The 25,612-nt window shown below is 38.3% G+C and overlaps 1 protein-coding gene across 1 annotated transcript; it reads left to right on the top strand.

Moving 5' to 3' along the window:
- Positions 1–447: 447 nt before the first annotated feature.
- On the top strand, positions 448–24,422 carry MEIKIN (meiotic kinetochore factor). The gene is made up of 14 exons (XM_029284547.1): positions 448–452; positions 3,428–3,666; positions 7,583–7,673; positions 8,214–8,292; positions 9,366–9,426; positions 13,066–13,209; positions 13,693–13,809; positions 15,382–15,418; positions 18,051–18,109; positions 20,301–20,395; positions 21,945–22,103; positions 23,387–23,506; positions 23,594–23,717; positions 24,376–24,422. The coding sequence occupies exons 1-14, from the start codon at positions 448–450 to the stop codon at positions 24,420–24,422; spliced, it is 1,377 nt and encodes a 458-aa protein (XP_029140380.1).
- Positions 24,423–25,612: the final 1,190 nt, after the last annotated feature.

Raw genomic sequence — 25,612 nt, forward strand, 5'->3', positions numbered from 1 at the left:
AAACCTTGAATTTTTGTATGTTTTTTCAATATATTCTGAAGTATTTCATCTGTTTTTATATTCTGTATCAATAAATGTTTTATAGAACAGATTCTGCTTTAAATTTCCCCAATTGGCTTATCACCCCTCATGGTGCTTTTTTTCAACAGCTCCCATATTCATGTTTTCTCCCTCAGTCATTTACTAACCCAAATCCTAACCGCAAAGCTGGCCAGGAATTGCCAGGCCTGACACAGAATGACTCGAACTGGAGTAGCCCAGGATCCCCTTTTTATCCCTAAGAATCATTACAACATGATATATGATGTGATATGACATGACATGATAGATATGATATAATCTAGAATATAATGAATAGTATAATATATAAGGCGCAGTGGCCTAGTGGTTAAGACACTGGGCTTGTCAACTGGAAGGTTGGCAGTTTGAGACCTAGGGTACTGCATGATGAGGTGAGCTGGTCCTGCCCCAGCTTCTGCCAACATAGTAGTTTGAAACAAAATGCAAGTAGATAAATAGGTACCACTGAGATGGGAAGGTAACAGTATTCTGTGTGCCTTGGCATATAGTCATGCTGGCCACATGATCATGGAAATGTCTTTGGACAATGCTAGCTCACTTGGCTAGGAAATGGAGATAAGCACCGCTCCCTAGAGTGAGGTACAGGGCAGGAGAAACCTATAATAATGTCATATCATACCATCATATATATCACATATCATATATCAATCATATATAATATATAAAAACCAAATCTTTTAACAAGAGTCTGGCTTTTGTCTGTTCTGCATAATACCTACAACCCTACATATGTTTCATTAGGAATGGATTCCATGAGCTTGTAAGCAAACAGGTAAGATTTCCGAATGAACTTTAGGGCAGGGATATCAAACTGGCGGCCCGCAGGCCGGGTGCACTACGGCCAGGCCACACCCACCCTAGCTCCGCAAGGCAAAAAACATCACGATATGTCACAATATGTCATGTGCAGTGCTTTTTTTGTAAAAAAAAAAAAAAGGTGCCGGAACTCACACATGTCATATAACCCACCTTGCCTACCCTACAAGGTTCCATCCAAAAAAGGTGCCGGAACTCCGATTTTCTGTGAGAAAAAAAAGCCCTGGTCATGTGACACAATCAAGTTTGACATCCATGTCTTTGACAATGTTATCAAGGCTCAAATTTCAGAAGAGGTTACAAGGGAAGCAAAACTAGATTCCAAGTAGTTTTAACATGCTGTGTAGCTAAAGGGAAGCACATATACTTTGCTTGCAGTCCCAGGATCAATTCAAGTAGGCTAGCACATATACCTTCCTGAAATCCTGCCAAGCTGTCTTGACAATATTTTGCTAAATGCATCTTTCTAACATATGAAACATGCTGGCATGCCACAAATCAGGAAGGAAAAAAAATATTACTTCCTGTCCTGGGGAATCTTTTGGCATATTTCCTGAAATAGTGATCTTAGTGTTCTTTAGTATCTTCTTCTTATTGCTGAGTAATAATAAAACTAATAATGTTGAAAAATAAATAATTTATTTCTGAAAGACTGTAAAATATTTAAATTCACATAAATAATTTTTAAAAATACTTAAAATATTTAAAAGTAAATAAATATGCATTGCTGTGTTCAGTATGTGGACCCTATAAGGGTGTATTGTTTCTCACATGTACACAGCCATGTGTACTCCTGAGAAAAAAAGCCCCAATCTCTAGCTGAATAGTAGCTATGTTAAGATTTAGCAAAATGATGCAAAAGTTCCTGCAAACTTTTGAGATCTCTTCATCAAACAGAGTACTAAATACAAAAAATGGGGAAAAGTGGAAAAGTTTTGTTTTTAAAAAGCCAATTCTTAATCATGAAACCTTCAACTTCAAATCCATCTCAGAAGGGCAACTGGAGAAGTGAACACATTAATCACTATTTAATAGTCATAGAGGTCAATCACACCTAAGCAGTGCTGAACAAATAAAACGTTCGGCAAACACAATGAGTCTTGTCAATTTGACAAAGGCGTCTCCTTGAGTGACAGAAGGTAGGAGTATAAAGAAATTACAGAGTCTTCCGTATTTAAAAAGCCAGGATTCTACGTCAGGTTATACACAAGTAAAGAGATTATGCAACAAGTCAAATTGTACTGTAGGAGGCGGCGAAAATAAACTCTTCAAAGTCTTAACACTCCTCTTAGTTCGCAGAAATCAATCCCCCTTTGGAAGGATAATGGGATCTGCCACCCAACGCATCTGGAAAACATCAAATTAAGAGGCGAAACACACGACGAAGCGCGCACGTGTGAAGTAAATCAGATACGAGTATCGGCAGCCGGGCTTTTGATTCGATCGAAGCCTTTCCGCAGATTGTTCTCATTATAGACGCCCAGCCGCTGCCGTTCATGAGCTGAACAAATGAGGCGAAGGAAGGAGAGGGTTGAGGACTCCGATAGGATCATTGGACCCGTTCCTGAGCGGTGATTGGGTGAATGTAGCTGTCTATCAGAATGCCGAAATGTCATTTATTTTGTTTTCCCGCGGGAGGCGACTGTCTGTTATTAAGGAAGCTGGTGCAGCGGACGGAGAGGCGGACGGTGGGTTGTGGGTTGTGGGCCATAGGACCTCTCGAACAGGAGGTTCTCGTCCTTTCGCTGGTATTTTTCAGAGTTATATTTTGAGACAGCTTTTGCTACCCTTAAAATCAGGCGGCCACGTTAACGGTAGGGCAGTTTGTTCACCTGGTCATCTCACTTTGGGCCCAATCTTTATCATTAGATCCGGGTTTATAATTTATAGTTAGGTCTGGATTTATAATTGCATCCAAGCATCCTTACTTCTCCCACACCTACATCTCTTCATCTGCTGATTCTTGGCTGTTCTGCATTTCTCCCTATATTGGCTAAATTTTCACTTCAGCTCTTGAATCGTTTTCCTGAGAGAGTGTCCTGGGTGTAGCACATATTAATGCAAAACTAATTATACTTTTTGAGTCGCTGTCTGTCTGTAGCAAACAATATTCCTCTAGAAAATACCTTTTGGTATTTATCTTGGAGGGAAATGGTATTTAACTTCGTTGTAGAAATAATAGCAGATTTGGAGTTAGTTGCTGCAGCTCCTGGGCAGCATAACAGAGTTGGAAAGGATCTTGGAAGTCTTCCAGACCAGCTCCCTGCTCAAGAAAGTCCTAGTAGTCAAACCCTGTTTTCTCTTTTTTAGGGCACATTAAATTGGATGACTGCTTTATTCACTGAAATGATATCAAGTTCTTTTTGTGTCAAGGTTTGTTGTACCTTGGTTCCTGTTTTCCTGAGCCATCCTGGCTTGAGTAGAGCAAGTATTGACAACCAGTAGTATGTCTAAAGATCTTTAGACTTCAAAAAGATGCCTTGGCTTATATTTGACTTAGAGCTTGTCTTATTTTTTTCCATTTGGACAGTAGTTTTGAAGGAGGAAAAGCAGAGGAAAAGAGGATGGATTGGATGAAATTACGTTCATATTCCCAGAAGAGGCAAACCCAAAAGAGAACACATTGTGCTTCTCCATTGCCAGCTAAAACAGCATCTGTTGCAATGGTCGAAATGAAGAGTAAAGCCAAAGCCTCTCGGGAGCGTCCAGATCAGCTTTCTAAGTTTAATTGTGATCCTCAGGTGAAAAGTACTGTTGGTAAAAAAAAAGGTGAGATCTTCATGAATAATTAAAGTATTCTTTATGTTTCAGACTGTATAATCTCTGTACTTTTTTGATCATCCTCGAGAGCTTTTAGATGACCTGAAGGCTGAAGAAGATCTGATCTAGTTTGAACATTTCTCTACATCGCATTTAAATCACTTATGCTTTCTGTGAATTTGATTTTCAGTTAAGGTATAGGACAGGGGTGTCAAACTGCCGGCCCGTAGGCCGAACGCGTCACCAGGAAACCGCGCCCACCCCATTGCCGGCAATGGGAAAAAACCTCTGATACGTTGTGCGATGTCACGTGACGTCGCGAGTTTGACATGTCTGGTATAGGAGAACAATATAGCTCTAAGGCTCAAGATTTTTCACAACAGATGTTTTTCCTGTATGAAATAAATGAATTTGACTGCTTATAGTTCCTGAATTGTGGTGAACTGAATCCTGCCTAATGTAGATATTTAATTTGATTGTTAGAGTTATTATTTGAATCATTTGAAATCCTCTCAAAGCTCTGAAGAGGTAACTTCAAGTTTTGAGGCAAGACATCTTTTAAATACTGCACTCCATCCTCTTGCCTTCCCTGAGTTAATGGTGAAGGTCTGAAGTTGAAATGTAGCTGTGTACTCCTGATTTTATAGGGCCCTGGATCTCACAAAAATATACAGGGCAATCATGGTTAGTTCCTTTTAAAGCCTGAAGATTCATATGGAAGAACCAGTGGTTTGGTGAGGGCCCATTTCATCTCTATGCTTCTATTTCCTGAACAGTTTGTGCTTTCCAAATAGTTTCCTTCTGCAATCCAACAAACTGATTTCAAGAGTCAGGAAGGTGTCAGGAGTTGTTCATTGTGTAGCTTTAGGAGAAATGCTGTAAGTTCTAGTTACATCACAGCCTTATGTGTTTTATTAGGAAATTTATTCCACAATATATTTTGTGGTTTGTTTATTGCCCTGTGTGCTTATAACTGCAAGTGGATTATTCTCTGAATTGCAAACTAGGTTTGAGCTGGAAAAGAAAAAACTCTCCCCCCCAAAAAACTTATCCTAGACAACTTTTGGAATAACAGCACAATAGGATGGAATGTGACAAGAGTGCATTTATCTAGGATTCAAGTGTTTAAAGAACCTTGCTTTTAAAAAAAGGGTTCCTATTGGTAAAGCTGAGATTAAAATGTTCATTTTGTGTAGGCTGATAGTTTTTGGATGAAGGAAAAGCACTTTTTGCTGGACAGTTCGAGGGAAGATAGTTTCAGGGATAGGGAGGGCTATTTGGATTTTCTCAGGCTTGAAATGGATGGCATATATACTGCATCTGGTTTATAGCCTGTACTTATTTTTTCTTGAATACAGGTAGTCCTTGACTTACTATCACGTTTGAAGCCAAAATTTCTGTTACTGAGACAGTTAAGTGAGTTTTGTCCCATTTTATGACCTTTCTTGCCATGGTTGTTAAGTGAATTATTGCAGTTGTTAATTTAGTAACAAGGTTGTTAAGTGAATTGGACTTCCCCATTGACTTTGCTTGCTGGAAGGTTGAAAAAGGGGATCCCATGAGCCCAGGACCCTGCAAATGTCATAAATATGAGTCAGTTGCCGAGCATGTGAATTTAGATCATATGACCATGGGGATGCTGCAACGGTCGTAAGTGAAAACTATCCTAAGTCACTTTTTTTTCAACGCCGTTGTAACTTTGAAGAGTCACTAAAGGAAATGTTGTAAGTCGAGGATTACCTGTATGCATTTTTAAGAAGCTTTATGGAGAATATTCTGATTCTGAAATCCAGAAGCATTTCAGGAACAAGAAACAATGCCTTCTGGTTCATTTTTAGTTACATGGGTAAGTTGTTTATTCTATTAGATTTATATGCTGCTCCAGTCATAATTACTTCTGAGCAGTGTATATACTGATACTTTATAGCAGGGGTCTTCAAACGTGGCCCTTTTATGACGTGGACTTCAACTCCCAGAATTCCTCAGCCAGGCACGCTGGCTGAGGAATTCTGGGAGTTGAAGTCCACAAGTCATAAAAGGGCCAAGTTTGAAGACTCCTGCTTTATAGCAATAAACTATAAAAAACTAATGTAATACAGAGAGTCCTCAACTTATAACCATTTTGTTTAGTGACCGTTCAAAGTTACAACAGCACTGAAAAAAATTATTTGTGACTTTTTCACATTTACAACCATTGCAGGGCCCCCACGGTCAGGTGGTCAAAATTCAGACGCTTGGCAATTGGCTCATATTTATGACGGTTGCAGTGTTCGGGGGGGTCATGCGATCCCCTTTTACAACTTTCTGACAAGCAAAGTCAATGGGGAAGCCAGATTCACTTAACTACCGTGTTACTAACTTAAGAATTGCAGCGATTCACTTAACAACTGTGGCAAGAAAGGTCGTAAAATGGGAGAAAACTCACTTAACTCTCTCACTTAGCAACAGAAAGTTTGGGCTCAATTGTAATCTTAAGTCGAGGCTACCTGTAAAATACTCCACTGAACAGCCAGTGCAAACATTTCCACTGCTAAGGGGCTCAAAGCTAGCTGAAAAAAACCCCCCAGTTCTTAATTGCTTTTTGAAACTTAAAGCTGAAGCTGTTTTGATGTCTAGGTATATGTACCAGAAAAAAGGAACAGTGTCTGAAAAGGCCTTCAGATGACACTTTATATCATGGGTATCTTTATACTTTTGACTTGCCTGGACTTCACTAAATCAAGAGGAAGGGTTTTGGGACACATATAAAATATAGAATATAGTTAATGTATATAAACAAACTTTACCTTAATATTTTTTATTATCTCTTACGGGGCACATTACCAGCAGTCCAGGGGAACAGGGTACCCATGGGACGTGGGTTGGACACACGTGCTTGTACACTAATGGCACGGGTCCAATGTGATCTTTCTTTTTGAAAGTTTAATAGATGAATAGAAACAATCAGGGGAAGGGCTTATGAGCTTATAAAGATAACAACACACGCCTTGAAATGCTCCCCAAAGCAAACTAGTAACCACTGCAGCTCTCAAAGTAGTGATGTTATGTGACTAAATTGTGTGGGTCTCCTAACTGCCCAAACCACTCCATTCTGGACTAGACAAAGTTTTCAAGTGGTTTTCAGTGGCATCCCCATGGACAACATATTGCAATAGTCCAAATAAAAGATGATTCAGTGACTGGGGAAGGCCTTCCAGTTCAGGAAAGGTTGTCCAGGAGAAACACACACACACACACCCGTCCAGATAACAGTTCAGCTTGGGGAAGCGTGATCATATCCAGAAGGTGCAATATCTTTTATCCAAACTATAAAAATATGATAATTTATGGAAGAGAGACACTGTTCCTCGTTTTAAGCTGGTGATCCAGGCCTCATTTTCCAATAATCTTTGACAATGTTTAACCCAGAAGTGTGATTATGAATAGGCTTCACCAAGTGTACCATAGATGTAAGAAATTCTTCCCAATTTGTGAATAGTAACTCACCTCTTGATTAGTCTGCCACCTTAAAACTGCCTAAACTTGGAAAAATGAAAGCTTTCTGTGTGCTGTAGGTGGATTGCTTACAAAGTTATTAAATTGAGTAACCAGAAGGGGGAGCATTTCTCCTTTTGAAGAGAAAGTAAGTTTAGAGAGTAGGGAAGTTTTTTCAGAAATGATTTAGGCTTTCTTAGGCTGGGAGAGAGTGATCACCCAGCTAATTTTGTGCATAAGTCAGAACTAGAACTCACAATCTCGTGGTTTGTAGTCTGATGCCTTAGGCACTACAGCAAACCGGTTCTCTATGCCCCGTTTACATAAAACAAATCATTAGGTGAATGCAAGACTTTTAGATAAGCTTAATAATGTTGAAAATCTTAGAGCTCTATTTTCCTCCTTACTCCTGCTCTTCTAGTAACTTCTACTCTACTTTCTGTCTTGTTAGGGCAAATGAAAAGCACTGTTACAAAAGCATTACCCAAAATTCAAGAACACTCTCAAGTGACTCAGATGGTTTGTCCTTCATCTGAAGAAAGGTAAGGAATAATAGGCATTCAGGACTTTTTATTTATTTTTCCTCTTTTAATCTTATGAAAGGTTTTAGATCACTTTGTTTTAACAGTAAAACTCCATGTGGGCTGGGGATGATGGGACTGTAATCCATTACAATAAGGCAGTGATGGCGAACCTTTTAGAGACCCAGTGCCCAAATTGCAACCCAAACCCCACTTATTTATCACCGGGTGCCAGGTGGGCGTGGCCGCGGTGGTCGTGGCAGACTGGGTGGGTGGGGCCAGGGTGGCGGGGGCCAGTCCCCTCACCATCTCCGGAACACAGCACGCCCACAGAGAGGGCTCTGAGTGCTGCCTCTGGCACGTGTGCCATAGGTTCGCCACCACTGCAATAAGGGAATGGTGTTCTTGGGCCAGTTTTCTTGTCAACAGTATTCTTATTAAATGAATGCTCAGGAGCAAGAATAATACATTTACTGTTTTACTGAAGGAGGTTGTAGATATCTGAAAAGATCTGAAATTGCCTCTGAAAATATAATTGCCCTCATTTTTTTTCCTAAATAGCACTGAATTAAATTGCAATGAATATAGCAATACAGAGGTGACCAACGATATCAATGACATGAAAACAACTCCTTTAAAGGTAGACATAGTACTATGAGATCACTTACATTGAATATATTTCACTGGTGTGGAGGCATAGATGAGGATAGTAACCAGGATTCCATTAAACCACTTTCCGCTATGATTGTAATTGGAGAAAGTTGATCATATCTGGCTCCCATTGACTTATATTGGGTTTACACAATACACTGAATCATAAATTAACTGAACTATTCACTTAAGTCATAAAACATTAACCAGGGTTAAAACTAAGTTTAGTATGTTTTATAATAGCGGTCCCCAACCCCTGGTCCATGGACTGGCACCGATCCATTGCATGCCAGAAACCAGGCTACACAAACAAGCAAAGCCCCATCCATGGGATGCAGGCAGTACACGAAATCATGCCCCTCCAGTCCATAGAAAAACCTCTCTCCACGGAACTGGTCCCTGGTGCCCAAAAGGTTGGGGGGGAGCTAGGACATGAAGAAGCATGCAAGGGGAAGTCAAGAGTATTTTACACAGCAAGACATTGTCCTGGGACATTGTGGTGTCCTTTCCAGTCTTCTTGATGAGAAGGATGATAATCATAATAATTTATTAAATTTATGTGCTATCTGATTCCCAACAACTGTGGGCAGTTTACAGATGGTTAAAACATTTAAAACAACTTTACAAAAATATAGAAGAAAGTAATAAGATGTCAAATAATCATAATAATTTATTAAATTTATGTGCTATCTGATTCCCAACAACTGTGGGCAGTTTACAGATGGTTAAAACATTTAAAACAACTTTACAAAAATATAGAAGAAAGTAATAAGATGTCAAATAAAACAAGCCCAGATGGGATGATGAACAGTAGACCTATGTATGATGTATTATTTATTTATTTGCTTGCTAATATAGTTTCTTTGTGTTCACTGGTGTAATAGTTTGATCATAAGAATATTAGTCCCTGCTTGAGGAAAAAAAATGCTGTCCCAGAATTACAGCATAGCTTGGGTAGGTTAACTGAAGAAAACATGTAAAGGATCACTCCAAGGAAACAATTTGTGAGAAATTGTATGATGATATTTGCTATGACATCTGGTCTTTCATTGTTGCCCATAGGATTCCTTGCATTTAGCCTCTGCAGGTACACAAAGCCTGAGATACAGTGAAGCTACTTCAGGTAAATATTTCCATGTATGCTGTGCTATTCTTTTCACTGTAACTTGAAGCTTTAGTTTTGCACATGGGTCTCATAAAGTAACATTGATATATAACATCCCTGCTCCTTGTCAGTTTTTCTCGTGAGGATTGACACCGTTTATTGTTTGTTCGTTTGTTCAAATTTTTTATAGCCCTCCAACTCCAGAATCAAAAAATCTATAGAAACTGATAAAACATAAAACACATATAGCCTGGACTAAAACAACCTCAAAGGCAATATAAATCAAACATCTTAAAATACAATGATACGTACATTAACTCCAGGCCTGGGACCAAAGCCAGATTTTAAGAGCTTTTTGGAACCCTAGGAGAGAGGACACAGTCCGTATCTCTGGGAGAATGCTGTTCGGGGGGGGGGGGGAGGCACAAAAAAGGACATGCTTTCTCAATGTTTAATAAAGAGGACCTGCTGTGTGGGTACATGCAGAGTAAGTGAAAACTATTGGAGAAAAAATGTCCCTCAGCTCTTCAGACCCTATGCAATACGCATATTATTGTATATTGTATATGGGGTGAAGAAGTGGAATTAATGGAGGAATCTAGAATTGTGTTATATTTTCTTAGCTAGTTACTACTAAATAATTGGGTTTTGAGTTTATGTTAGTGATGTCATTTCAGGCAAAATGATTATTAATTGGAAAATTTTAGAAGATTTTAGACATGTGGTTTTCAGACTGTTATATATCTCTTTTGTATCTCAAAGACTTGTAGAGGCCAGAACTATAAATGAATTTTCAACCTTGCCATCATGGAAAATGGCAGCTTATAGTGGCTCTTTGTAGTAAGCATTGGTTTTGCTTACTTATTTCTTTTGTTAAATTCATGCACTACTTCTCTACAGCAATTGAATAATTAAACACTTAATTTAGCAGACCATTGGAGGAGATGAGTATGTATGTGAAACCTAGATGTCCATTAAATCCATAAATGAACCAAGTCTATACTAAAAAATGCAATTTATATGAATAATCCTCAGATACAACTGATTAGTTTGAGGTAATGTTTGGAGGAAATTTTTATCTGTTGAATCCTAAGTCTGCTATAGCAGACTTATTTAAAAGTTTGCTGGTTTGGAATATTATTCAAAACATATGTTTGCCTGGAAATATATGATCGCTTAGAGTTTCCATGTTCCCAAAATACGATTAGCCTGAAAAAAAGTGCCCATTTCTTCCTCAGTGAATGTAAAAGAACTCTGTTATTTAAAGTTATACTATTTGGGGGAAATGTAATTTTGAGAACTTCAACTTTACTAAAGATATGTTAGAAAACATAATATAAATAAGAATAAATATTATAACTATAATAAATATATACTTGATTAATTGCATTAAATATTATGTGTGTGTTTGTGTGTGTGTGTGTGTGTATATATTTGTAAATATTTACTGTTAAATTGATCTATCTATAAGTATCTATCTATCTTGCTTTGTTGTATTTTTTCAATTTTTTTTCCTTTGACAATGGGTGTATTTTTACCATAATGATCATTGAGGTGTTATCCCTTTTTGGGGTCATTATTTCAAAAGTATTAAAATAAAAATAATGTATAAGTTTAATATCTGTACTATAAATAACAATTTGTCAACCAATTAAAATGTACTTCAGCACGTAAGTCACCTTGATACTCTTCCTGATTAACATCTTATGTTTGTTTATTTTTGCTTTTTAATTGAAAGCAAACAATACACAGTGAAAACGAAAACAAAAAAAACAGCATATACATATATGACAATTCCACCTAAGTGTTTCAGCAAATGGTATTGATATTTCATTACAATCATCCACAGCTAATCAGTGTCAATCAGTAATTTGTTCACACATTTGTCAGAACATCAACTTAGCAGACCATTGAGTGGTTGGGGTTTTATGTTTATCCCACCAGCCCATGTTTTCTGATTGCTTATTAAAGACAAACCTGGTTCTAACCTGATGGATGTGTTACCATGCATGTGTATTTATTTAAGAACAGATTCATGGCAACTAAATTTGTATATGTTTGTGTACACATAATTTGGTGTAATGGTTAAGATGATGGCCTAAAAACCAGGAGACTATGAGTTTTAATCTTGCCTTAAGCATGAAAGTCAGCTGGGTGAATTTGAGCCAGTCACACTCTCTTAGCCCAACCCACCTCACAGAGATGTTGTGGGGAAGATGAGAAGGAGGAAGGAGTATTAAATATGTTTGCCACCTTGAGTTACTTATAAAAATACAATAAAAGGCGTGTAAAAATGTAATTAAAAATAGCTATATGTACAAACTTTTTGAGTATATTTGGTATTCTCTTGGTGATAGGAATACAATTAAGTTTGCTTTTTTCCCCTTTGTTGCTAAATACACTTATTTGAGAAAGACCATTTTTAAGGTGACCAACTTTTTTACAATGAAAAGGAGGACACAAATAAATTGAATAAAAAATACCTTAAAAGCTGGCTCGGCCCATGGAAGGTCAACAGCCCGTCGCGCTCCCGCCCGCAGCCACCCCGCCAGCACCGCTGCCCCACCGTGTAGAGTGGGCCCCGCGGCTCCCAAAGCACCAGCCGCGCTGGCTCCGGCCCCGGGGGCAGGCCGCTGTTGACACACCCTGCCTGCAGCCGCCCCGCCAGCACCACCGCCCACCCTGCACAGCCCCATGTAGAGAGGGCCCCGCGGCTGCCACAGCACGGGGGACAGCCGGCCACTGCCGCCCCTCACACTCCCGCCAACAGCACCCCCGCCACCCCTGCCTCTTGCGCCCGCAGCCATTATTGCCCTAGCAGAGCCGAAGATCAAGAGAAACTTACTGCTCCAGTCTCCTCCAGGTATGTTCGGAACTAACTAGGAGATGGTGTAGTTGGGTAGCACGGAGGGGTGCTAAGTTCCTGCCAATTCGCCTTCGCTGCAGACAACTTGCATGTGCAAAGTTTGCCGGCCGGGTGTTTTGGCGCGCTCAGCAGCAATTCCTATTGGCTTTTGAAAGCCAATAGGGGGAGTAGCACAGCTCATGCAAAATTTGAAAAAAAAACATCAAAAAAAGGTGCCGGAACGCCGTTCTGAGCGTTCTATGAGGAAAAAAAAGCCCTGCAGATTAGTCTTCAAATATCAAAAAGGAGGACATGTAGGAGGACACTTTTCGAGGGAGGACAGAACTCACAAAAGGAGGACTGTCCTCCCTAAAGGAGGACGGTTGGTCACCTTACTATTTTGTTATGGAANAAAAAAAAACATCAAAAAAAGGTGCCGGAACGCCGTTCTGAGCGTTCTATGAGGAAAAAAAAGCCCTGCAGATTAGTCTTCAAATATCAAAAAGGAGGACATGTAGGAGGACACTTTTCGAGGGAGGACAGAACTCACAAAAGGAGGACTGTCCTCCCTAAAGGAGGACGGTTGGTCACCTTACTATTTTGTTATGGAAAAGGATTATTAGTTTACCTTGATCAGTTTGTATGCTTCCTTTCTGTTTCATAACAGTGTGCTCCATAATGGAGAGGTAAGCAATTTGATAAAACTTAAATCTTTCTGTATTATTTTCCTGCTGCTTCCTGCAGAAGCTTTTCCGGGCTTCTGCAAAGTTAAAATTATCTTTTGATAATGTTACATTTTGCTGTAATTCCAGAAATGACATTACCAACAGGAGTTTCAGACTTTTTGCTGGATTGTTTGGATATGGAGACTACTCCGGACTGTAGTTATACCAAGAGTATTGATTCTACAAGTAGTTATTCATCACCTGAAAAATTTAGGGATGAAACTGGCTTAGGTATACATTTTTAAAATTATTTGTGAGAATAAATTAAAAGAGATGCACGTACCTTTTATGTTTTATATATGTACATGTATTTATGTTTTTTTCTTTGAATTAGAAGGCAGACCATTAGTACATTGTATTTCAATATATTAGGGAAGAAAGCAGATTAAATAGTCTTCTGCCCAATCCTTTTTAATTTGCTAATGTATGCATATTCCTTCAATCAACTCATGAATTCAAAATCACCCTTATTTTTTTAACTTTTGATTTGACAATTCGTGATCCAAGTTTCCTAAACCCAGAGATAAATCAGTTCCATTATGCATTAAGCAAAACATTTGCTTCTGATTATACTCTCATTATCAACCTATTTGTTCGCTCCCCTGAAATATATGGAAAATGTTCTGAAGACATTATAAAAAGGCATTATTAACATTATAGATCTTTCTGAATTTTAATAATAGTACCATTAACTGTATTGTCTTCTGTCTTCAGAAGACACTGCTAGTCCTGAAACATACCTTGCGTGCAAAAATTCAACTCTCTTGGATACCAGCAAAGCCATCAACATAGACAAGATGCCGCAACTGCCAAACCTTTCTAAAATACTCGGTAACTTTCAGAATATTTAATTTAACTTTGCCATTGAAGTTCTATAGAAAAACAGAACAATATATTCAGCAGCTGACTTAGGAATATGGGTAGGAATATGATATGGATGAACTTGTGTCAGGAAAAAAAGAAACCGGGGGAGAAAAGTAATGGACAGAACAAACAACATGTGCCAGTTTCCAGTGGAAATTACCTCATCACTGAAGGCCAAACACTTCTCAAAACTTAATTTGGCTTAGAAATCTCGTTGGGGATAGTTCTGCATGTCCTCTGGTCTCATCCACAAAGCATCATTTTCTGCTCTTCATTGCAGGAAGCAGCTTAAAGTATATTGGCTTAATAAAATGCTGGTTGTATTTCATATTTTGCCTCAGCAAAATAAGAATTATATCTGAATATGAAAAGGGGAGAGGAAAGATGTAGGGTGGGAAAACACTTCCTTTGTTGCAATTAGAAGATCTGAGGGCCTTTTGTTGTCAGTTCCCCATTTTATGGAGTAATTCTATGGGCTGGAGAACTGACACAAAGGGACCCATTATCTTCTTCCTCTTTTACTTTTTGTCATGCATTGCAAGAGAGATATGGGGAGATAAGAGGCTTGCTCTAGTTTTATAGTTCCGGCCTCAGTCACCTGAGCTAGAAGAGGCATCTGGGGGACATTTTGTCAATTTCACCTCAAACTGGGAAGTGCTACAAGGGACTGCTGGCAGCAAGTGACTATGGTATCCAGAGGTACTCCATGGAAAAGGGGAAATGTCATTAGACAGGGCAAAAATGGCACCATCTCTGATGTTTATGTGAGATATTCTTCTTTAGGAGGACAAGTAGGGCCAGCAGGTAAAAGCAGCAATCACAATACCCATTCAAATCAGCTGAAGTTCTTGAAATGTTCAACAGTACATTGGTGTCTGATCCATAAATAAGAGGAACTTGTATATATTAGTGTTTTAAAGCACATAAATGGTCTCCCAAAAGCCTAAGACATACCTTGCAAAACAGATTGTGGTTAGGTTTTCTGTAAGAGAAGACAGCCCAGCAGACCAAGAGCAGCGGAGGGCAGGGGCAGTGCCCAGAACAGTGTGTTAGCAAACTAAACATTGCCTTCAAGGAAATGAAATGTCACAGACAGACTACAAAGCACCACTCCCACTTTTGACATAGAGCAAAAAAAGTCAGGCAGAGATCACTTCAGGATGGGTCAAAGACTTGTATTCCTTTCTTACATGTTTATTTCTTCAATTTTTATGGGTGCCCCCTTGCCAAGCAACTTTATGTAGCTAACTTAAAATTAAAAACATCAAAATTCAAATTAGAACCCTTAAAAACATGCTGGACACAAACATATATTATACATCATGTTCATGAGTTCACATACCATCCTGCCCCACTGCTTGGGACAACAGCCAAGTCTTCAAGGCCTTCATCAAGGCAGACAAAGTCAAGCAACAAGTGGTTAATAGGGTATCTTTATATGGGGGCAAGCAAAATATAGATGAGCCCTATGACATAGGCAATTAGAAATACTGTGCTATCTTCTGCTTCTTATATTCAGCTAAGTTAAATCTCTTCCAGGTACTCCTTTAGGAATCCAAGGCCAGAACATTGCCAGGTAAAAGAGAATTCTCTTTAAATTTGATAATTTGTTTGCCTTATATTAGTAGTGTTCACAAAGCTGCTGGTGCAAAACAGTTTGTAAGAGTAAAGATGCCAACAATTTTATTGGACTCCAAATGTATTCTCTTATAAATCAAAACCACAACAGAAGAGTAATTTAAACTGCCATTATAAACAGGTGACTAGTGCTGTCATTGTGGGAATCATCTATTTTACAATATACAGTAGTACAAAATTAAATAGGCAGTTGAGAATGATCATAATCAGTAATCGTAAAAGATATAAACTTCTGTAACACGTGTTATTATTTTTATTTATATGATTAAGGTTTAAGTCTCCCTTGCCGGAGCAGTACACTTGAGTGCCGGATGCCAATTTCCATTTATATTTCACTCTACAGTTAGGAAATCAACAAAAGCCTTGGACGTGGCTATTTTACTTAGACAATGTCCCCCCACGTTCAGTCTCCAAGGACCATTTTATTCGGAGAATGCTTCATAGAAGTTTTAGAATTACTGGCATTTGTGCTTGGGAGAAATCTCCAAGAATTGTGGAAATCTTGCTGAGAACTGTAGTTCTGATGATCCCTTTAGAAATTACATTTTCTACAGCGTATCTGTAAAAGTAAATGTTTCCCTTGTCCAGTTGTTCCTGACTCTAGGGGGCAATAACGGGGAGCTTATCCTGTTGCATAGTGCTGGGTCTCGAAGCTGGGCTGTCACCTTTCCAACTGAAAAACTCAGTGTCTTTAACTCCTGAGCCATCACACATCTATAGTGAGAGGTTCATATTAAAGCAAAATTAACTGTATGAATCGTTTTGGCTGATTAGCTGATACATAATATGTAGTATCCCCCCTCCCCAGAGGTCAGATTGCCCCCCCCATCCTCCTGACTTTTTGTAAGAGCCTTAATGTCTGGTTCTGCCAGATGGCTTGGGGTCCCTGGGGGGGGGGGGAGTTTCACACTGGAGGTGTTTGACTAATTAAAAGCTAACTCCACCTGCCCCCCCCCAAGTGTATTTGGCTCTCTCCTTTTCCATCTTGTGTTAATGATTTTATTTTGTCATTTTATATTTGATGGTTTTAATGTTTTTTTAAAAAATGTTTATTATGTATATTATTGCATACAAGTATAGTCCTTAATTTATGACCATAAATGAGCCCAAAATTTCTATTGCTAAGCAAGGCAGTTGTTAAGGAAGTTTTGGCCCATTTTCTGACCTTTTTTTGCCATAGTAAGTAAGTGAATCACTGCATTTTCTGACCCTTTTTTGCCATACTAGGTAAGTGAATCACTGTAGTTCTTAAGTGAATCGTGCAGTCATTAAGCAACTCTAGCTTCCCCGTTGACTTTCCTTGTCTGAAGCCAGCTGGGAAGGTTACAGGTGGTGATCACACGACCTAGGACAGTGCAACTGTCACAAATATATGCCAATTCCCAAGTGCCTGAATTTTGATCATGTGACCATGGGAATGCCACAACAATCATAAGTGTGAAAAACAGTCATAAGTTAGTTTTATCAGTGCCGTTGTAACTTCGAATTGTTGTAAGTTGAGGACTACTTGTTCAGTGCTTTCTGGTTATTTTTTTCCCCATGTCTAAGAACATTGGACTACAAGCGTACACCACAGTTCTTGATCTGCAGCCGTCCTTCGGTATCCAATTGATTGTAATCTTTGCTGGACTTTGCTCACTTGGGGAGCATGTGTCCAGCAAAGCAATTTCTTTGTTCTGTCACTATCTCAGAAAGTCTTCGGGAATTACTTCTTTGTAGAATTTCCTTGTTTGTGACATGGTCCTTTATACCAGCGGTTCTCAACCTATGGGTCGCGATCCCATTTGGGGTTGATCGACCATTTCACGGGGGTCGCCAAGCAAGGCTGTCCGCCATTTTTTTCCCCCATTTCCGGCGGGTGCCTTACCTCCCTTGAGCTGGGCCAGCTGGTGGTCGGCCTGCTCCGTCTCTGCCGTTTGCCAGCTACGCCTCGGCCGGCGCAGGGGGCAGAACCACGCATGCGCGGCACTCCCGGGCAGGGAAAGTCCTTGACATACGACCGGTTGGGTAGTCCTCGACTTACGACCGGTTTAGTCCTTGACTTACGACTGGTTTAGTCCTCGACGTACGGCCGGTTTAGTCCTCGACTTACGACCGGTTGGGGGTCGCGGCATTAAAAAGGTTGAGAACCACTGCTTTATATGATACGAAGAATCTTTCTGATGCAATGTTGTTGGAAGATATTAATCTTATGAACAATTTTTGTTGTGGCTTTTCAGATTTCATTGGCATAGATGGCGTTTGGTATGACAATGGCATTAAATAAGCTGATCGTGGTTGCTGTGTTTATGGCGGACATGGTCCATACTGAGGGCATTTGTTGGAAGATAGCAGCTGCTTTGCCTGTTCCCCCATCTGTGTCCATGATGCTACCAGGATAGTTGAATTGTTCCACAAATTTTAAGGCCTGTCCTTCTAATGTTATCAAGATGTTGTCTTGAACACAACTTGGTTAATTAGGGAAAGAAACATGTTTCATCTTAATACATGGAGATTTTTATGTGCAATGCTAGTTATAGTTTTTTTCATAATGTTGAATATATATTAATACCACAGTCTTTTGCCTGCAGAAAACAATCCAGGCAGAAACTGACTTCTGAACCCACAAATACTTCAGCCATGGTAGCAGGTAAAAAAAAAAAGTTTTTTTACTATATGTAAGATACCTAGTAGATTTTTTTTCTCTCTCTTACTGTGGTAGGATTATGTCAACATCCTATTTATAGTGGTTCCTTTAAATACTCTCTAATCATATGTTATAAAACCCTTACTACAGCTGGATTGCAATCTTGGCACTGAAAATATCGTAACTAAAATAGTTCCCTTCTCATCCTTTGCATTGCTTTGCTGTCATTCATGGAATTTGTTTACATGCCCTATAATAATTTGGTATCATGTTTTCTCACAAGACTGATCAGGGATTTAGAAATGTATGTCTCGACTTAACTATCAGTAATTTTGGCTTGTTTGGGAGCCTAGAGGTACTACCCTATCTAAAGATGTGAACATTTTAAAATAGTTGTAATATATAGTTGAGGTTATAATCCTGCGTGTGTGTGTGAACTCAAGGCAGTGAATATACCTAACAGAAAAAGAGTGATTGGTCTAAAATCATCCAGCCGGCTTTCCTGCCTAAGGGATGCCTAGAACTCTTGTCTCCTGGCTTTTAGTTTGCTACAGCAAACTGGTCTTCTAGCAGCTGTTACAATTTGTTATGGAAGTTGTACCTTTTTGTGGAATTGCATGGCTGTTTTCTGAAGAACATTTGACTCTGAAGCTATAAAAATCAGCTGCAGTCAATTTAGTGAATGTTCATCCCAGATTTTCAGGGATATCTTACTAGGGAGAACTATTCAAAGCAACCTTCTATGATGTATTCAGGCTTGGCTGATCTTTGATCATAATAAAGTGAACTGATTCTCAACTAATTTGTTGAGAATGCTTTCCATTCTCTTTGAAGGGTCATGCTTCAAATAAATAGAAAGTGGCCTGTCCATCCATCATCTATCTATCTATCTATCTATCTATCTATCTATCTATCTATCTATCTATCTATCTATCTATCTATCTATCTATCTATCTATCTATCTATCTATCNCCTTGATCCTATGTCAGTAAAGCAGTAAAAATATGCATGTGTAAATGTGCATTCATAAGCAAGCTCCAGATCATACCAAATAATGTCCTCACACCAGAGGAGAATGTGCTGAAATGACATGGTACAGAACAGGGGTCTTCAAACTTGGCCCTTTTATGACTTGTGGACTTCAACTCCTGCCTGGCTGAGGAATTCTGGGAGTTGAAGTCCACAAGTCATAAAAGGGTCAAGTTTGAAGACCCCTGGTACAGAATATCATGGGGCCAAACACTTCCTCTAACACTATTAAGCACCTGTTTCCAAGCCAATCACAGAGGAATCTGGGAAGAAAGGAATTAAGAACTGAGGGTGTGCATTCTATTATAAAACATTCACACAAAAATTAGACCCGGATTGTGCAAAGGCGGGTGAGCAGAATCTTTAGCAAAGAGGGGAAAAAATCCTTACAAGAGCTATGTTAGTTAGATTAAGGAAATCTAACTAACTCAAGATGGAGGAGAGTTACTCCCTTCCTCCCATCATTTACGTGATTGGGAAAGAAAGAACCCTATTAGAGGGGTGATCTGGAGAGCATTTTGGGAGAAGTAAGAAAAGGTGGAGGCAGGGAAATCAAGTGAACGAGGGAAGTCTGATTCTTCTCTGATTGAGAGAGGATTGCTGACTGAGAGAGGATTGCTGTAGTGAGGAGCATTGGGCCCAGAAAATATAAAAATGAGCATCCCTACCTCTGTTGGAAGCCAGTGCAGCTTTGTAAGCGATTCCTGTACTGGTTTTAACTCAATGCATGAAGTCCAGCCTTTAAGGCGTATCTTGCTACACTGCCTCAGTTTCCAAGCCAGTATCCAAAGGACTAAAGAGGGTCTGCAACACTTTGATTGGCTGCTAGTGGGGAAAAATGGTGGCAAGCTGCAAAATCATAGCTATTTCTGGCTGCAGGCTGCACCCCAATTTTTTTGGTTGCTATGGTAACAGTTGTGAGTACCTGATTCATTCTAAAGTAATTGGTACCCTTGGCTACATACATCCAAGTGCAAAAGCTCATTCCCTCTCTAGAGAGATTTTGAATAAAGTGGGTAAGCTATATATATAGTGTGAAGATATAATTATATGTTCTGAAATTGGGAATAAGCACATGATGCTGTTGATTTGAGTCACAAACCTATGGCTGGCAAAAATAGGGCCAGTTCTTTCAGATGATTTGAAACATCATGTATTTTTTCAGGGAAACAGGTGTACAAAATTTTGCCTGCAAATGAAAAAAGACTTAAATCACAGCCTTCTGGAGTTTCATTATTGCTTCCAGAAGAAAAAAACAAGGTAATAGTTTTTAATACTCTTAGGTTATCATGTATAAATTGAGCAATGTGTGATTTCCTTTATTTCTGTGCACAGTTTCTTGTGTATTTAACCTCTCTACCACAACCCACTGTTTTTATAGTCTAAGGAGAATATCTTTACTCCTTAACAGTGAATGACGATTGTGAGAATTTCAACTGAAGTGTTAAATTATTCGTTGCCAGGCTGTTATAAAAACCATAACAAAACACCCCTTCCAGACAAAGTAGTAACACATCTATATTAATTGATAGAATTGGACATGAATTGGACATGATTCCCACTTGACAATTGTAAACGAATACTAAAGCACTGCATCCTTTTTGGGAATATCAAGCTGGTATGAATGATTGAAAGGGGATTATAATTGGGGCCTGTAATGGATAAAAAAGATAAACTTCCCTTGAGCTGAGCTCAACTCCTAGCAACTACTGGTACATGCATATGTCCATGTAGCTTTCTTGGCAAGTTAAACTGAAGTGATTTGCTATTATCTCCTGAGAATTTTTACAGATTTCCCAATCTGGTCTACAATCTTAGGATTTCCTGATAGACCCTCATTGAAGTCATAACCAAATGTAACCCTGCTTAGCTTTTTCAAGATTAGCCAAGCCTAATTAAATGTTTTAATTAGGAAGGGAGGAAATCCTTTATACATCAGGCATGTCAAACTGCCGGCCTGTGGGCCAGATGCGTCATGCCGGCAATGAGGAAAAAGTCCCGATACGTTGCACGACGTCACATGACATCGCTAGTTTGACGTGCCTGGTCTACATCCTTCTCTTCTTTCATGGACTTATAGGATCTTAAGGAACTGAAGTCACCAAAAATCCCAAAATATAGAGCACAACATTAAGGAGGGGGGGAAAACCCATGTGTTTTTCCACCAGTTGTTGGCGCCCAACTTTCCCTACCAGATAGAGAGATCCTGAACAAAGGAAAATATTTCTATAGCGGATGCAGATTGCAAAGTGGGAAATCCTAGGGATCTTATTTGCCAGCCAGTTTGGGGAACCTAGGCAGGTCAGTGTTACTGGAGTTAGTTCTAGTGTTAGGCAAAAGGGGCCTTTCAGGGGGACAGAGAAAAATCCATGGGTAAAGGGGGAAGGAATATTGAAGTCATCAAGCTGATTGAAGCCATGGAGTTTTCTTGACCTTGAGCGGGACTACGAGCCAGTGACTATGCTTTTATTCTTTGGTTTAGACAGGATTGCAGGGGGCTTTGTTTAGGGGCAGGGAGGGTCAGTTTGGGTCTGATATAGGAGGAGGCAATGAGAGGCTGTGGGCTTGATTCCTGTCATGTTCAGAAAACGGAGGAAAAAGGATGCAGTCTCTGTTTTCATTGCTAGATCCAAAAACATCTGTTCTTTAGAATAGTGGGAAAATGAATGTAACCTCCTCCGTATAATTTGTTATGTTTTTAAAAAAAGATCAAAAATGAATAATGCTTCATTAGGTTGTTTTAAATGTGAGTTCGTTTTTCGCCAGTCTTGATTTTATACTGATGCATCTTTCCTTTTCTTAACTTTAGATTGAGCATCAGCAACCTGTCAAAAGGAAATGTAGAAAAAAAATAACATTCAAAGATGTAAGTTCTCTATCCTCTCCTCGTGTATCGCCTTCATCTGGAAAAAACAGCTCCAAGGAAATGTGTGGGATCGTAGCATCCAAATTATCAGAGGCTGACATGGTATGTAACTACTGCCTGAGACTGAAGGCCATGGGGTAGGTGGAGTGTATGAATAAAAGGAAAAAAGAAGATATATAAACCATATTGAACCTTGCACTTAGAAATACTGACATAATAGCAGAAAACCACCGGCAGCTATGAGTTACTTGGCATCTTGACACTGAGAATGACTTTATCCACTTATTACAGGAAAAAGAACCAATGGGAAGAGCACCCTCATAATCAATCAAGGCTTACTTATTCAACACTGGATACAAAGGTCAAGGGCCTTCTACCATTTGTGAATGCAAGCTTGCTCATTTGACTTTTCCATGGTTCCTCCTTTTGCGCAAATGTAGATATTAAATTCATCTTATCAAAAACTAACTCTTTTTCATATGAGTAGATGAATCTGGAAATGTTTGATCAATGGGTTCCTGCTTATAGAATAATCACATATTTTCTATTGAACTAATACTCTATATAGGGCACTTAACCTACAATAGGTTTCTAACTTTGAACATTTGAGTTTAAAGGCAAGGTATTAATTGAATGCATAAACATATTTATTTCTTTGCTACTAAATGAGGTTTTGTTTTTATTGTGTGCTTATTTTACAAATCTTAAACTACCTGGAAATGTTATGTTAAAAGTATCTTAATGGCACCAGACATTCTGGCTAAAATAACTAATATTTTCATCATATAGGTAACAGTATAAATGTTTGTTTGAAGTGTGCCACTTAGTAATGTTTTCAGAAAAAAATGTCTTTTTTTAATGAGCCAATTTGCTCAACTGCAAAAACATTAATATCCTTTGAACATTGTTATTTCTGGAAACAAGTATCCTTACTTGCTTGGCAGTTTTGGCTTGAAAAATAAACATTGATGTAAAAGGAATATCCACCAGAGTTTCCAATTTAAATGACTTTTAACAGAAACTCCAGCAAAAGTGAATAAAGGATTACTTTCTGTACATTTTGAATTATCAGTAGCTGAGATGCACATTAAGACTGAAAGTTATATCCAGACATTTTTGTATTAAACATTTTTCCAGTTCAAAAAAGTATCATGTAATTATCTACTTGAACAACAACTACTTTGTTGATCTTGAGCCATAATGGTGTCTATGAAAAGCCAGTTTTTTTTATAAGCCAGCAGTATTTTGACAAAGGGAAAGCTGTTTTATCTTGTCCACTCCAGACAAATTATACTTGTAGACTGAAGGTCATGAAATATTGTCCTTGAGAAACATACCCTCTGATTAACAATAACCCCTTGCATTTTTATTTTGCTTCGGTACAGTTAGACGTATTGTCCACACATGAAGCCTCTGTCAGGGACAGCTGTTTGGCACACACAAAGAGTCCAAATGTGAATTCAGAAGCAATTGTTCCCCTTTCTCCCCAAAGGACCATTTATCAGGTTATATGTTTATTTACTTTTTCTGTAAATTTAATGTTCAAAATACCATCCCATGTTGTACGAATAATGTCCTTCTATTTCATTCAGCATTTACACAATCCACCAGAAATCTGCTGTATTATTCAAGCTTCACCAGGATTTAGACCACTGAAAGTACTCCAACATCCAACAAATAGAAAAAAAGGCTTTATCCCACCAGAGGCAACTGAAGGTAAAAGGAAAAGAAAGAAAATATTATGATGAGCTATCTTAAATAGGTAAACATGCTTTCAGATTCTGCGTGCAGAAGATAGTTTGAGATAGTTTCGGATAAAAGCTTCAGAACAAATTCCAGACTTGGAGTGAATCTACAATACAAATTGCTTGGAAAATGAATTGAAAAAAATGTGAGATTAGCTCCTGAGTTCAGATTATTTCTTGGCTATAAATCCACAGAGTAATTTGTGGGCAAATCATTTCTAACACAAAAAGCTATTTAGTTAGTTCTATTTTTACCTTTAAAAGTTAGTCTAATTGATTAATTAATCAGTCTAACATAATCAGCAAAGGTAAAATTGGTGATATTGAGCATAAAAGTACCTTTTTGTCTAGAAATAATTATAAGAAAATATATGGGAGATTGTTACTATCAAAGGATGGCAGTTGTCTGTTACCAAAAAGTATATTATAAGAACTGCTTTTTCTGCTTTATGCTATCCAAATTTCTTGTTCTACCAGGCACTGCATTTTTTTAGACTTATTTCCATTTACAGTTCTGACTTTTCTACAGTTGTAGTGCTGTTCTCAAGTTCAACAATATAGTACTGATGTATTTTCTCCAAAAGGTGAAACAGAGAGTTTATTCCAATACAAAATTATTTATATTCCAGATATTATTACAAGCTTAGAAACCTGGACCTGTGGTAATGGTAGATGAACATTTCAGTTGTTCCCTCACCAAAGCAGGGAAGAAACTAAGTAGAGAACCTGTTGGATCCTGCTGCAGTATCTACTATAATCAGCAGGTATAATTAGCAAAATTCATGGGCATTAAATTTTATTGGAATAAATTAAAAAAGGGGAAATGGGAAATTGAGAAAATGGAAGATGCACATAATTAAAGTAAATACCTGGCTTTTGTAAATTTGAAACCTGATGATAATTTAAAAAAAAATGGGGGAAAATATACTTTAGGATACATGTATTTTGATAAGTAAAAATATTGTTCATTGACTGTAAAGTCGTAAGTTTAGTGTTCATGTTTTGAATTACATTTTTGAAACTATTTTATATATCTTTGTATGATATATATATATATAGTAATCCTTGATATATCTTATTCAAAGGTATTAGCCTAAATTCAGCTAAACTGAAATATTTGTATTTAAGCTAATTCAGAATGATTGCTTCTACCTTTTGTTTCAGCTATACTGAATGTAAATTAAAATGTGAAGCTCTAATACTTTTGTCCTATTGAATATGTAAAAAAATAAATTATTTTTGTTAGCACTGTTCTTTTTAACAGAGTTACTTCTTTTCCTCAACTGGTTTCAAGACAAAATGTTAATCTTCATTGCTACACTTTAAAGAGACTCTTCTTTCTGCGTATTACTTTTGATAAAGAAGCTTCCATGGTACTGTTCTCCTTACATGTTTATCAAAGTTTATTCACCCCAATTTTCTGGCCTAACACAACACACTGAATTATAAAATATAAACAAATCAAGTTGAGTTTGCAGAATAGAGTAAGCTAAAACGTATTTTGCTTCTTGGTGACTCAGTGTGCTGGGCAAATCTAGTCTATGTTCTGCTTTACTCATCCTCCTCCCTCTACATTAAAGACTGTTCTTAAAATTTTGTCAATGACATAATGTTTAGTGTACCTTTTGATTTGTAAAGTATCTAATATACTTACAAAAACTGAAGGGTGGTTGGTGGCTGGAAGAAGCTTCAAGTTGCTGTGAGGAGGAGATCAGAAGCAGCAGTTGCCTTTTGTAAACTAACCAATGTTCCGTATTATGCCTGATTTGATTTTGTACAACCTTTTTGGAGAACAATTTTACTGGCTATTCCGTGAAAAAGTAACCAAGACAAAGTAAATCTTTGCTGGCTCTTGTTGCCTTTGTC

Source organism: Protobothrops mucrosquamatus, unplaced genomic scaffold, assembly GCF_001527695.2.
Source record: "Protobothrops mucrosquamatus isolate PMUCROS unplaced genomic scaffold, P.Mucros_1.0 scaffold709, whole genome shotgun sequence".
NCBI lineage: Eukaryota > Metazoa > Chordata > Lepidosauria > Squamata > Viperidae > Protobothrops > Protobothrops mucrosquamatus.

Coding starts and splice junctions, on each gene's coding strand:
- MEIKIN (XM_029284547.1), top strand. Junction 13,210..13,692: donor TAGGGATGAAACTGGCTTAG/GTATACATTTTT, acceptor TTCTGTCTTCAG/AAGACACTGCTAGTCCTGAA. Junction 23,507..23,593: donor CCCAAAGGACCATTTATCAG/GTTATATGTTTA, acceptor TATTTCATTCAG/CATTTACACAATCCACCAGA.